The sequence below is a fragment of the Ptychodera flava genome, chromosome 2 (genome assembly GCF_041260155.1).
Source record: "Ptychodera flava strain L36383 chromosome 2, AS_Pfla_20210202, whole genome shotgun sequence".
Classification (NCBI taxonomy): Eukaryota; Metazoa; Hemichordata; class Enteropneusta; family Ptychoderidae; genus Ptychodera; species Ptychodera flava.
This window is the reverse complement of record NC_091929.1, coordinates 27,749,865-27,762,561: the sequence shown is the minus strand read 5'-3', so window position 1 is coordinate 27,762,561 and position 12,697 is coordinate 27,749,865. Positions and strand designations below refer to the sequence as shown.

At 37.8% G+C, this 12,697-nt stretch overlaps 1 protein-coding gene across 1 annotated transcript; it reads left to right on the top strand.

Annotated features, from left to right (window-relative positions):
• The first annotated feature begins 358 nt into the window (after nucleotides 1-358).
• Nucleotides 359-8,458, top strand: LOC139147779 (uncharacterized). The gene is made up of 4 exons (XM_070718984.1): nucleotides 359-625; nucleotides 6,570-6,719; nucleotides 7,013-7,100; nucleotides 7,763-8,458. The coding sequence occupies exons 1-4, from the start codon at nucleotides 506-508 to the stop codon at nucleotides 7,822-7,824; spliced, it is 420 nt and encodes a 139-aa protein (XP_070575085.1). The 5' UTR covers nucleotides 359-505; the 3' UTR covers nucleotides 7,825-8,458.
• Nucleotides 8,459-12,697: the final 4,239 nt, after the last annotated feature.

The following is a 12,697-nucleotide window of genomic DNA, read 5'->3' as shown; positions in this document are numbered from 1 at the left end:
GTCAAATGTCTTACCTTTTTTTGTGGCACGGACTATGTCATTATAGAGACCATCAAAGTATCGGAAGGTTTGCACGAAACCGAAATGAAGTCCATTTTGAATAGCTTTGAGTTTAAATATAGCACGAAATTCACAAATTATTATCGATTCTCTGTGGTTTAAAATTTCTCCCTTTGTTTGCTCGGCCTTAACGATTGCGTTATATTCAATCGCCTTTTGCAAATTAATTATTCATAGTCCAAACGCGTCGATTCGCCCTCATCAATTCCGCCTTTTGTTCTGCCCACTCACGAGCACTCAATTTTCGACATTTTTTTGAGGAAACGTATAAAAATGCGGAAATTGGATTGACTGTCTCAGAGTAAGACGAACCGTTTGACCAGGGAGCGTAGACAATAAGTATTTTTACGGCCAAGTTAGCTAGCAAGCAGTCAGAATTTTTTCTTGCAGACTTTCCGCGCACCAGACCGCTTTCCTTTCATACTTCCAACGCAGACGACACACTATGCGGTTAAATTTGGCAGTATCCCGCGCTTTTCTGGTTTTGGCTTTGATGGTCTGGCATGACGTTATCACAAACGCGGAGGACAGCGACAATGCAGTGAAACGGACCCAACTGTTCAAGGTAAACACTATATCTTTAAAAAAGTGGTAAAATTGAATCTCCATGTCGTTAACCCTTAGAGCGCCAAAGTCAATTTTGTCGCCTTTATAAAATATAACCCAGTCAATAAATATAACCCAGTCAATTCGTTTTCATATTTTTGCCAAAATTTTGATGAAGAACTGTAGCCAATGAAGTGTGATGTCCATTTGGTCAAAAATTATCTAAAAATTTCGGAAAAATTCCTAAAATTGGCAAAAATGTTACAGTAAAATTTTGGTCGGAAAAATTACAGCACTCAAAGGGTTAAAGTGATTGTTTCATTGCTGGCAATAAGTGCAACGGTCTGTTTCCGCTGTCGGCGCCGACACTGGGCGTTTCGATGGTGCATCTTTCATTTAATATATATTGCACTGCCGTGCCGTCTCGTATTTTAGGACATTTTTTTAAATGAATTCTTGCCGAATACTGTTCAGTGTTAAAAAGGGATTAAATGCAATAACTCTCTCATATAAAACACATTACTCTTGAAATGATCACGCTTTTTATTGGCAAGGTTTTATTTGAGACAAAAGAAAAATAGATACTTCGTTATTTGATCTCTTTTCTCTCACTTTTTCTCAGAAGTTTTTTTCTTCAAAGTACCTTTTTGGGCTGTATTAATCGTCTCTCCATTTCTGTGCGATAATATTCGCTAATATTTGTGAACATTTTGTCGAAGTCTCTCTGCGAGAATTAGAGTTGCATTCAAAACTGGCTTCAATAATGCTATATTTCAAAATGAAATGATTATGTGTCTTTCTTAGCAAAAGTATGTATTACGTGGAAAAAAATTTCTCAGCAGTTTTTTTCTTGGTGTGTATAATATACTCTTGGTCGTTCTTACCTTGAGGAGAGTCAACTGCAGAGGAACGTTTTGAGATGAACAAACGACTGAAACGATACGAAACAAAAACTAAACGAGGTGACAATGCTTTCTTCTTTACCAGCTGCAAGCTTTTCTGAAGGCTGAAAGTTTTTTCACAAAAAAGTGTGAGCTACATAACACTAAAGAGTACGCTATATTTCTGTGTGATATATCTTGCGATGTGAGACCTGAACCCCAGCATTTCTCGTAAAATTCCTGTTCTTAACTCATCAACATATTACAGGACAAATGACAACGCTGTTCATGTCCACTAAAATTGAATTCGGAACACCTTTTCAAGTCCCACGAAGCTAGAAATATCGATACGTCGAGATTAATAAAACGCTTATCACGACTCAAAGAAGCTAGAAAACATGATACTGTGGTCGTAATTTGATAACATTTGTCTATATACTCAAGTACTTTAATTTCTGAGCACGATGGTAAGGACTGAATTACTATTTTTTGTAAATTAAATCGACTTTTTCTGTGTAATAATAGACGTTTTCAGTTTGGCGCACCATTAATTAAAATATTTTCATGGTTGCTAAATGGAAAGGCACGCTCCACGCAAGAGATGGACTATTTCCTATAAACGGTCTTTTAATCCTGTATCGATCAAAATTAGTCTGCTCCAAACTTGGACTGCACATAATTAACTGGACACTCTTTTTATATTCAAGGAACTCCACATCGTTTCATTTGGGTTTGTTGTAAGGGTACAAAGCATGCCCTTGAAGTTGATTTATAAATGAACTCAATTAAGCCGTGAATGATTTCTTCAACATCGCAATGCCGATATCATCTATCAATAGATAGATAGATAGATAGATAGATAGATAGATAGATAGATAGATAGATAGATAGATAGATAGATAGATAGATAGATAGATAGATAGATAGATAGATAGATAGATAGATAGATAGATAGATAGATAGACAAACAAATACACTGACAGACAGACAGACAGACAGACAGACAGACAGACAGACAGATAGATAGATAGATAGATAGATAGATAGATAGATAGATAGATAGATAGATAGATAGATAGATAGATGACGGATGTGTCAGGGTAATACTGTTACAGACGTGAGGGTCGGCAAAACCTCTTGCCTTCATTGCGTCTTTATTTTAATTATCAAGCAGGAGGCTTGCGGTTTCCTACGGGAATATTTGAGAAACTGTTAAGTATTTTCTATTTCGAGACACCTACAACCTTAAAGGTTAACTGTCACCTGTTCCAATTTGCCACAGTTACCAGGAAAGAGAAAATTTAACCAATCACAGATTTTATGCGGGTGGCCGCTTTTTAAAAACCGCGCCCCCACATGGGCATTTTGACTATCAAGGAACCCCCCTTTGACCATATATGCACGTATTTAGATTACAGGTGAATGTATACGTTTAACCAAACTCATTTGCCTCGACAGGAACAGTAGTCGGTATTCATTATTCTTACATTTTACTGGTAATAACATTTCGTCCATTACGTATCTCACAGTTTCTTTCCACAAGCGTGACACGCACATCAGAAGATTTTGCAATTACTATTCATGTAATTCTCCATGTTGATGAAATTTTGACTTTTTAATGCTGACTTCAGTAAGTATACAAAAATTGAAAACTTGCCCAGGGAAATAGGAATGGTATCGAAAGCAAAACACTGTAACGTATGGCGTTTTGGCGCCATAGTCCTGCACATGATGGAGAGCAGACGACAAACTATAGAATTAGCGCGCAGAAGATTTTGCAACTACTTTTAATATAATTTTCCTCGTTGTGAAATTCTGACTTTTTAATTCTGAGATCAGTAAGCATACATCAACGCCGAAGCAAGTTGCTTGTACTGAACCCTCGTCCCTGAAAAGTTGAAAACTTGCCCAGGGGAATAGTAATGCTATCGAAAAGAAAACACTTACGTATGGCGTTTTGGCGCCAAAGTTCTGCACATCAATGGAGGGCAGACGGAAAACTGTAGAATTGTCGTCAAAAATTTAAAGTACAAAGTCGACAACTTAAAGCACAATGAAATAAAACCCAAAGATGAAGGAAACAATCACAAATGGGAAGTACAATAGCATAAAACGTTGAACCGAGGATTTTTGGAAAGAAGTGCAGTTGGTTTTTGGACTAGCAACTACGTGTTTCACATCACAGAACCTTTCCAAACCGTATAATGGCTCCTAAGATAGAGTGCGATTCGAAATTGAATGATATTAAACTTTTTCTAAAGTTGAACGTAATTTCCTTCCATCCCTGTTATAACTCTTTGGAATCAAATAAAATTTTGTATTTCACCGAAATAAGCCGATGAACACTTTATTTACTCCTTGAACTTGAAAATGAGCCCCAGCACAAGTGGTAGACCGAAAATGTTTTGCAAATATTTGGGAATCCGAATTCCTGTCCTCGACTCGCATTGTACATTAACTTGGTGATGTCTCTTTACGTTGCGTTCACAAAATAATTACGTGATGAAAGTGTTAAGACAAACTTCCAAAGTAATGAGACCCATTGAAAACATGGGGAAATGGATTATACAGTTCAGCTATCTCCGCCATATGAATATTAAGAATTGAGAACGACGTACGATAGATGAATGTTTTGGAATTGAACACAAAGGCACCTTTCTTCGTGAAGGTGGCTAACATAGATCTGTGCGAGAAAAAAGGTGTGATGTTTTCAACGATGATAACACTCTCCCTGTAAGACAGACGAAACACAAGACTGCTACAAAATGGTGTCTACGACACATGCACATCCCTAAGGACATGTCTACATTTTCAACACTTTCGAAACAATTATCAGGTCTGGTGATTACAATGAACATGAATCGCGACCTTGGCTCTGTCAGAAGATTGATTGATCCTAAAAGGACAACGAAAGGCACAACAGGGATGAGACAGCGTTGTTTGCCCATCACGAAACCAAATATCATGATCACTCTGTTGTTTGTTTGATTTCAAAGCTGTACTGAGTAATTGTGATTAATCATATTTTACAAGGGATGTATTTCTCTGCCATCCTCTGGGAACGAAATCAATTTAGTCTCGTTTTATGATGTACTTTTTGTTTCTCAGCAAGGAATTTTTTTTCGTAATCTCGACCCTTTAGTCTGTAAATTTGAAAGAAAATGACTTCCAAAATAAAGTATTTTACACTCAATTCCATAGAGAAATTAACATGACTAAAATTAAGGTCAAGGATACCCTAAATCAGCCCTCGCGTCCGAAGTTTTATGTTGGATAAATTTTGGATACAACTTATTATTGTCATCTGTATATTAAGGTAGAATTCGCCAAGAAGACTTATATTTGGACTCTTAAATTTTTGCAAAACATTTTGGTCTACCACTTAATTGTGTGGACTTAATTCTAAAGCTCATGGAGTAAGTAGTTTTCATCCGCAAATTTTGCTAAAATTTTTCTCTATCAGTTAACACAGGGATGGCGGCCATTTTGAATTTCAAATATCGGTGAATGTTGGGAATTTTTTTCCAGTACCATATTTTGTACGACGACCCCGAATTGTATCTTTGATTTCGAAAGGGAATGATTCAGACTTTCCCTGCTTAAACTTGCGCAAAAGTTTAAACCTTTTCAATGTCACCAAAGCGCATACCACCTTGAGCTCCATCGTGGTTGAATGAATATTGTGGTAATTGCGTATATACTTTCCTGTTAAATTTTAATCTATAAAGAACTTTTAACCCATTTTGCAAAGTCAGTGTTATTATTCTGTCTCTACATTCCTCGTGTATATCTCGTCTACAAAGACCTATATGCTACCTGACAATGAGTTTCTTTTCTCTCTGTGTCTCCCTTAGACTGTCTTGTGCTTGTCTGTCTATGTCTCTGTCTGTCTCTGTCTGTCTCTGTCTGTCTCTCCCCTTCTGTCTCTGTCTGTCTGTCTGTCTCTGTCTCTCTGTCTCTGTCTCTGTCTCTCTCTGTCTCTCGCTCTCTCTCAGCGAATAACCATCCTTTTCTTCGAAATAAGTATGTATGTATATCAGGTATTGCACTCAATTGATATTTAGTGTTCTTTAAACCTAATGTTCATGCACGTTGAGATTTTACATTACATTTGAGAATACCACTGTATATCATAAAATTTTGCCATAAATTAGAAACAACACGTCACATTCACCAAACACAGGCTTCGCTGAAATATATTCTCTTTGAACTTTCGATTTACGATGCGAGTCGGTCCACTTTATGATGCTCTTGTTGACTAGAGATTTTCACGTTTCTGTTGTGAAATTCAAGAGCCAAATAACATTGGCTACAGTGCGCGCGAAAAAAATTTGACGAATTGAATACAAGATTTTACGACTAGAAGAAAACACTCTCCGTTACGTGCAGAACAACAATTAATGGAGAATAAGTTACGGGGACATAAGCTGTAACTTGTGGCAAGTTTTTTCAGTATTCTGCTTTTGTATATCAACTAACATGTGTGCCCCTAATCCGTTTGTCATGCTGAAATTTCGAGTATTCTTTTTGTCAACACAGCTTGTATGTGTGTAGTGATCATTGTTTATTGTTTACAAATGAATTCTAGTCCGGACTTGAACAAAATTTTCAACAATAACAATGGAGATTATACTCATATAGGTTGTGTTGATATGCAAAATACTTGGCATTAAATTACAGTTTAGGGATTCATTGCAGAAAGTGTAGGGAAACCACAAAACAAAAGTTCTGAAAAAATAGCCAAAAGATGCAGCTTATGGAGCTTTAAAATTTACAGCTAATACGCCTATAAGCGACAGTTTTAATGTATTGTAGGCGTACCCATTACATGTGTCAACACGTGGACCTGCTAGTTTTTCTTTCGAGAGTCTGATAATGTTATTCGTCTGTCCATAAAAAAATCATTGTTCCATGAACTCCTGCTTCAAATTCAAAATACCAATTCAAACGATATTGTTCAGAATCTGTCTTCATCACTAGGACGCTGATTCTAACCAACAGTCTGGGGTGCAATAATATGCGGTACGACTTTTTGTGACATCAGGTTTAACTTTTGGTTTTTTTCTTCTTCATTTATTTCAGAAGTTTGTTGAAAACCTCAAATTGAGCAGCGACCAAAAACCAGAACAGTACAAAAGATATAAATGGACAATCCCCGGCATGAATTCAAGCTCAGGGCGCAAGCGCAATGCAGTTGACGAAGATATTGATGGTCTTTCAAGTGCCTTACAAGTAAGCAAACATTCTTGTCATTGATTTCCGATGGACGATTATTGCACTCAGTCGATGTAATGGGAGTCGGAACATTCTGTATAGCGCAAAAAGAAAAAAATAGCTCCAATAAGAGCAGTAGGCATTCAAATTGTTTGACAGAGTTTTTCTCCAACTGAATGCCATAATGTGAACTATTCGAGTACATTGTGCCAAAATGCAAGTGGCAAGTCGCCTAAGCTGCCATATTGAAATTTGCATATCGCGCAGACGACCCTACGTCACTACCATTTTCATTCTTGTTTTATTTCCAGGAGCCTTTCTTTACAAAAGTTCAAGAATGTCGGAATTTGATCGCGGATTACCAGAATGTAATATCGTTATTAAAGAAAACAGCTGAAGGTATGTGACACTTAGGGGCATAATTTTATTTTCTCCACCAAACGTTCGCCTGCAAGCTTTCGAATGGAAAATGTGTAAGACCTCATCAAAGTTGGCCTTTGGCATTCACTGTCATAGTCAGAAATGTATTATCGTTTTCTTCCGGTAAAAATAGCAAATCGAAAAGCACCTGTTGTAACATATGACGTCATCAATAGCCTAGGCGTCCTGATAGGCACTGCTTTTCAATTCTGATCATGAAATCGATATACATAGCAGCTCTAAGCATGTATTCTCTCTACAAAATACATTCAAGAAGGGGGTATCATCAGTATTGTATATCTTATACGTATATGTATGTATGTATGTATGTATGTATGTATGTATGTATGTATGTATGTATGTATGTATGTATGTATGTATGTATGTATGTATGTATGTATGTATGTATGTATGTATGTATGTATGTATGTGTCTGTAAGTAGGTAGGTGGGTAGGTAAGTAGTCATATTGGATTCATGAACATTTATCTATGCATTTAACTATATGTTCAGTGGCGGACAAAAGAATGGACGAATGTTTGGCGCATCCTTCGTGTATTTCGGGTAATGTAAGCTGGCAGCGGAATGGCACGAGATAATTTTCTCTCTTTTAATTGTACACCTCATCGTTTGTTTAATCAGCTCGTCAGCAGAAGACTTGCAAAGACGATTGGAAAGCTGGCGAGTTTATTGGAGAATGTTAGACAACCACGATCCGTTGAAAGCGAAGAAGACTCAAAGTATACCACCTACAATCTTGACATAAAGGTCATCTTTTACAACCGAAGAGTTACCAACATGGAACTACTTTCACCATTTTAATGATTTCACGAACTCACTTGACTTTGCCATATTTTATTAATAAACACTAAAACCATCTTTAGCTTCTTACATGACGCCAGCTCTCCGAGAGTTTGACAGCACTGGTTAAGCATGAGTAGTAAAACAACTTTAACACTCGGTTAGATTTATTAGTTTTTCGCCGGCATTTTTGCACACTTTTTCTGATACACAACTTCACAGACCACCGTATGTAGTGCTATGGTGTGTATACCAGAGGAATATCGCAGCCTCAAAATCTGCAAATTTTAGCTGTTTCGGGGAAATAAATGAAAAGGAACCGGCACGGATTCTCCGCATTTGTTTCCAGTTTTGCTGAAAAGTGAAAGACTTGACCTGAAATCGGTTGTTTTGTATTTGAAGTAAGCAAGCTGAGTTTCACCTTGGTAAAATTAACAGAAGTAAGCAATTAGGGTTCCATGGCATCGTTCTGCTTGTTACCGGTGACTGTAAATAAAGAAACACACAATAATTTTTAATAAAGAGTCAAGCATTTCACAGAGTTTCAAGGGCTCGTTTTTGTGATCTGTGATTTCAATATGAGAATCACGTGACTACTATTGAATATGTGAAAGAGTGTTACTGATACATACTTATATCAAGATAACATGAGACTTGTACACGAAGGAAGGCAGTGAGCGCAGATATTTATACAACGCACATAAAGAGACCATCTCAAAGTTCTAAATTTGAAAGAAATGCTTTATATACACGAGAAACGCTAACATTCTTCAATTTAGTTAAATTTGAGTTACGTTATTTTCTTCCTGAAGTTCTGTTGCTTCTTTCGTTATCAGGAGAAAATGTGTTCTTGTTTGTTTTGGTTCGTGAAATGACTCAGTAAGCACCGAGCAAGCTAATCAATACACAGCGATAACGCCCTCTGCCGAGATGCTCTGTATGTCTGTGAACGCAACGAATCCTTTGGAAGTTTTCGTCACGCATTGTCAATTCGACCGTTGGCAGCTCAACGGATCATTAACATCAAATTACACCGAAGTTTTCAATTTCGCATTTGTCAACGTGGCTACAGATTTTGCTCTGAATTCGAAGAAATCGGTACAATTTTCTGTTATAATTCTCCATGCAACAAAGCGACAAACAGTCTAGGTGTGGCTTCATAACCTGTTCAGAAAATCTGTCGAGTTTAACAATTAAGTGCACTGACTTGGCAACAACTTGTCATAATCATGAGTTGAACTCAAGTTCGTCTGACAGTGATGTGTAAAGAAGAACACCGAATAGACAATAGATTGCTGGAGATAACATGACCATGCAGGGTTCGCCAGGGTCCTGGTAGCGAGAGGAGTTGGACAATTAAGACATCTTTTGTAGACTTAACGTGAGTCCATGTGCCTCCCCCGAATGGATCCGAACTTCATGCAGAACAATGTCGTTCAGAATTGCAGTGTTATTACTCAGCCTCTTTCAGATATTAATTTTATTTGCCACATTTTACGCGTCACAGACACATTCAAGCGGGCGTTGCAAAACAATGCTGCTCGTTAAAGTCTTCACGTTTGGCGCACGGACGACCAAAAATTTTGTCCGAAAGGTCCCGGATGTGTTATCAGTGGCTATGGAAAGCATGACATTCGAATCAGCGATGGCGTGCAGAAGATAGAAATATGTTTCATGAGTTCCGTCTTCGTACACTTTATTCTCATGTGAAAAATATGCATTATTGACTATTGCATGTCTCTCATTAGGCTTAGTAAGAAGGGTTTCAGGAAATGTGGCGAAGGAGATACTTGCGATATGACCTAGGACGCAAACTTGCAAAGAAAGTGTTATTTACTTCACGCGGAGGAACGAAGACTCGTTCTTGTCGATAGATTAAACGAGAAACGAGCGTCGCCGTTTCCGGCGACCACAGGCGTCAGTGCAATCAAGATCCCGCGTCTGACGTGGAGATGCCGTCCCGCGGGCTCAACTTCGACGTCGAACCTGTCAAGGGCACAGACAATATACTTCCAACGGGGATGTCAGAGAAACACAATTCTTGCTCTCCGGTCGTAAACTCCGTGTCACCAAATTTGATTTTGTTTTCCCTCAAGAGTGATGTCATAGTCGGCGCAATGATTGATGGAAATATGACACGTCTTTGATTACACTGCCATAACTTAACAATGAGTAACTACAATCGGAGAGCTGTTAAAATATATTTTTAGGAGCAGGTACTTGCGTTCTACATAGATAATAATCTCCTCATTTTGCAAACAAACACACTTGAAGATTCAATTTATTCAGCGTATCAGTTACCTTTAGGAAAATGACACTCTCTTTACACGCTTTAAGTTGTCATTCTCATGGTTTTGAAAGCATTTATTGAACTCAGAGGATATAACCGTGCACTCGAACGACCTCAGTTTTATTTACTTTTGTCATGACGTTTCGTATATTTTGTCAATTTTTTGTTTTTGTTGCTAATATTGTTCAGCTTTGCTTATTTCTCAACCATTTTTTGGTCATTTTTAGTTAGTGACGGTGAAGGTCCTTTTTGTCACTTTGCCGTCATGACGCGCAACAGTGTTTAATCGCCATTAGCAACACTCATTGATTATTAACCTCATGAAAGATGATGATGATGATGATGATGATGATGATGATGATGATGATGATGATGATGATGATGATGATGATGATGATGATGATGATGATGATGATGATGATGATGATGATGATGATGATGATGGTGGTGGTGGTGATGGTGGTGGTGGTGGTAGTGGTGATGATGATGATGATGATGATGATGATGATGATGATGATGATGATGATGATGATGAGGAGGAGGAGGAGGATGAGGAGGAGGAGGAGGAGGAGGAGGAGGAGAATTCAAAGCGGCGTAAACTTGAAGTAAAAGAAGCAGCAGACGACACGATAACTTGCATCACAGTCAAAAATTTGTCAAAATCGGATAAAAAATTCAATGCAAATAATGCGAAATTCATTTTCTAAAAACTGAGATATTCAGACTGATAGATTCTTCTCAAATTATTTCCAAAAATGTGTTTTGTGCTCTAAATTAATAGACGAAGATCATGACCGAAAGAGGGCGCAGTACAGCATTAATAATACAGAGGTCGTGTCGGCGTTTGAGAATGGACAAACCTTCTCAATCTGCGCGGTATCCGTTGAAGCTCTCTTAAACTTTCCATAAAGAAGAAAATTTGCAATTCAGTATTGTATTTTAGATTTTACACTTTAGTATCTACGCGGTCCTCAGAGGTGTTGGATTTCAACATGTCATCTGTATCTCTTCATATTTTCAATGAATATTACGATTGATATACGGTGTAGGCCTACTGAATAGAACAATGCACAGCGTACCCTTTAGATGTGAGGATATTTGAAATCTTAAAATGAAAATGCCATCCTTCTTCACATTCCGACTGTGGAACTTCTGAGAAAGGACAAAAGATTTTCTTACACCGAGAGCTTTAAAATGAAAATGAAACAAACCCCCAAAAATTTCGATTTTCGAAAAACTAAGTTTTCTTACACCGAGAGCTTTAAATCGAAACCCACAAGTGATAAATATAAAGAGAATTGTAAAAGTTTGAGAGTCCGAATATATGTCCCCGAGGCGCGTTCTACCCTAAGGGCTACGTCCGGAAAACGCATAAATTACAACTTGTTGCACAAGACGCTCGTCGAACTTTTCAAGGGCACTGCCTATGGCAGCGTTGCCAAGTCACCGCTTGGGCATGTGGCACTCCCGTGGGTGAGTGAGGGGAGTGGTGGGTATGTTTTAGCAATGGGACTGAAAGACAGACGGCTAAGCAGACAGACTTACCGTCGATCTAAAATACTGTCGTGTTGTTTGCGCGAGTGCGTTCTGTGCAAGTGTGGGCTTTGGAGATCTGCGTGAGTGTAGGCACGTGCACCAATTTTTCTCAATAACTGGACCGTCATCTAATGTTGTACGCGCTTTTAAACTTATCTTCTGGGAAATTTTAAACACTTCCTTTTCGAAAACAAGTATACAAATCAGGGGTCATGGTGCAAGATTTGGTACTACAGAAACAAATTATCCAATATTTACCGAAGATTGAAATTCAACATGGCCGCCATTCCGGTGTTAAAGCCCCTATAGCTGTAACTCTTGAAATTTGTTGACCTGAAAAAAGCTTTTTATTTTCTCTGGTTTCCTATATATTCTACAAATTTAAAGGATATAAGCTTAGTCTTTTACTACTTAAAAATTGGACAAGTAAATTTAAATTTTAACCGTTATTTTGATTTCCTGCTATGTTTAAAAACTGGTAATATTCCAAAGGAAACAAAGCATATGATGTCCCACTGGAAAACATTCAGTTCTATGCTTTATATTGGCCTACTCTGTTGTTTCTGTGAAGATTCCAATGCATATGCACGGCGTACAGTGTTTTTGCTTTATTTGCATGAGGGCGCCATTTAATGTTTGGGCAAACGTTTATCATTCATCTTGCTCAAAATTGCACATGTAGTCCCAGTGGACATTTTATTATACTTGTATAAACACCCCTCAATGAGTACATTCTGACGAACTTGTTTAAGTTTGGAAGTAAAATCACAAAAATAATGCTAAAAGATACAGATATTGGGTCTTTGACTGGATGATTCCGATGCATTCGTTACAAGTACACATCATCTTATGGCCAACTAATCCAAAAAAATCAAAACCACCGTGACCTTTCCAACAAACAACATACTCTTCTCTCTGTACTGAAGGAACAGAAGTTAGAAAGCTGAAAA

Excerpts from the sequence above, each read along its gene's own strand:
- LOC139147779 (XM_070718984.1), top strand. The coding sequence starts at position 506 with ATGCGGTTAAATTTGGCAGTATCCCGCGCTTTTCTGGTTTTGGCTTTG. Across the intron at positions 626-6,569 it reads AACGGACCCAACTGTTCAAG|AAGTTTGTTGAAAACCTCAA; the intron begins GTAAACACTATA and ends CATTTATTTCAG. Across the intron at positions 6,720-7,012 it reads GTCTTTCAAGTGCCTTACAA|GAGCCTTTCTTTACAAAAGT; the intron begins GTAAGCAAACAT and ends TTTTATTTCCAG.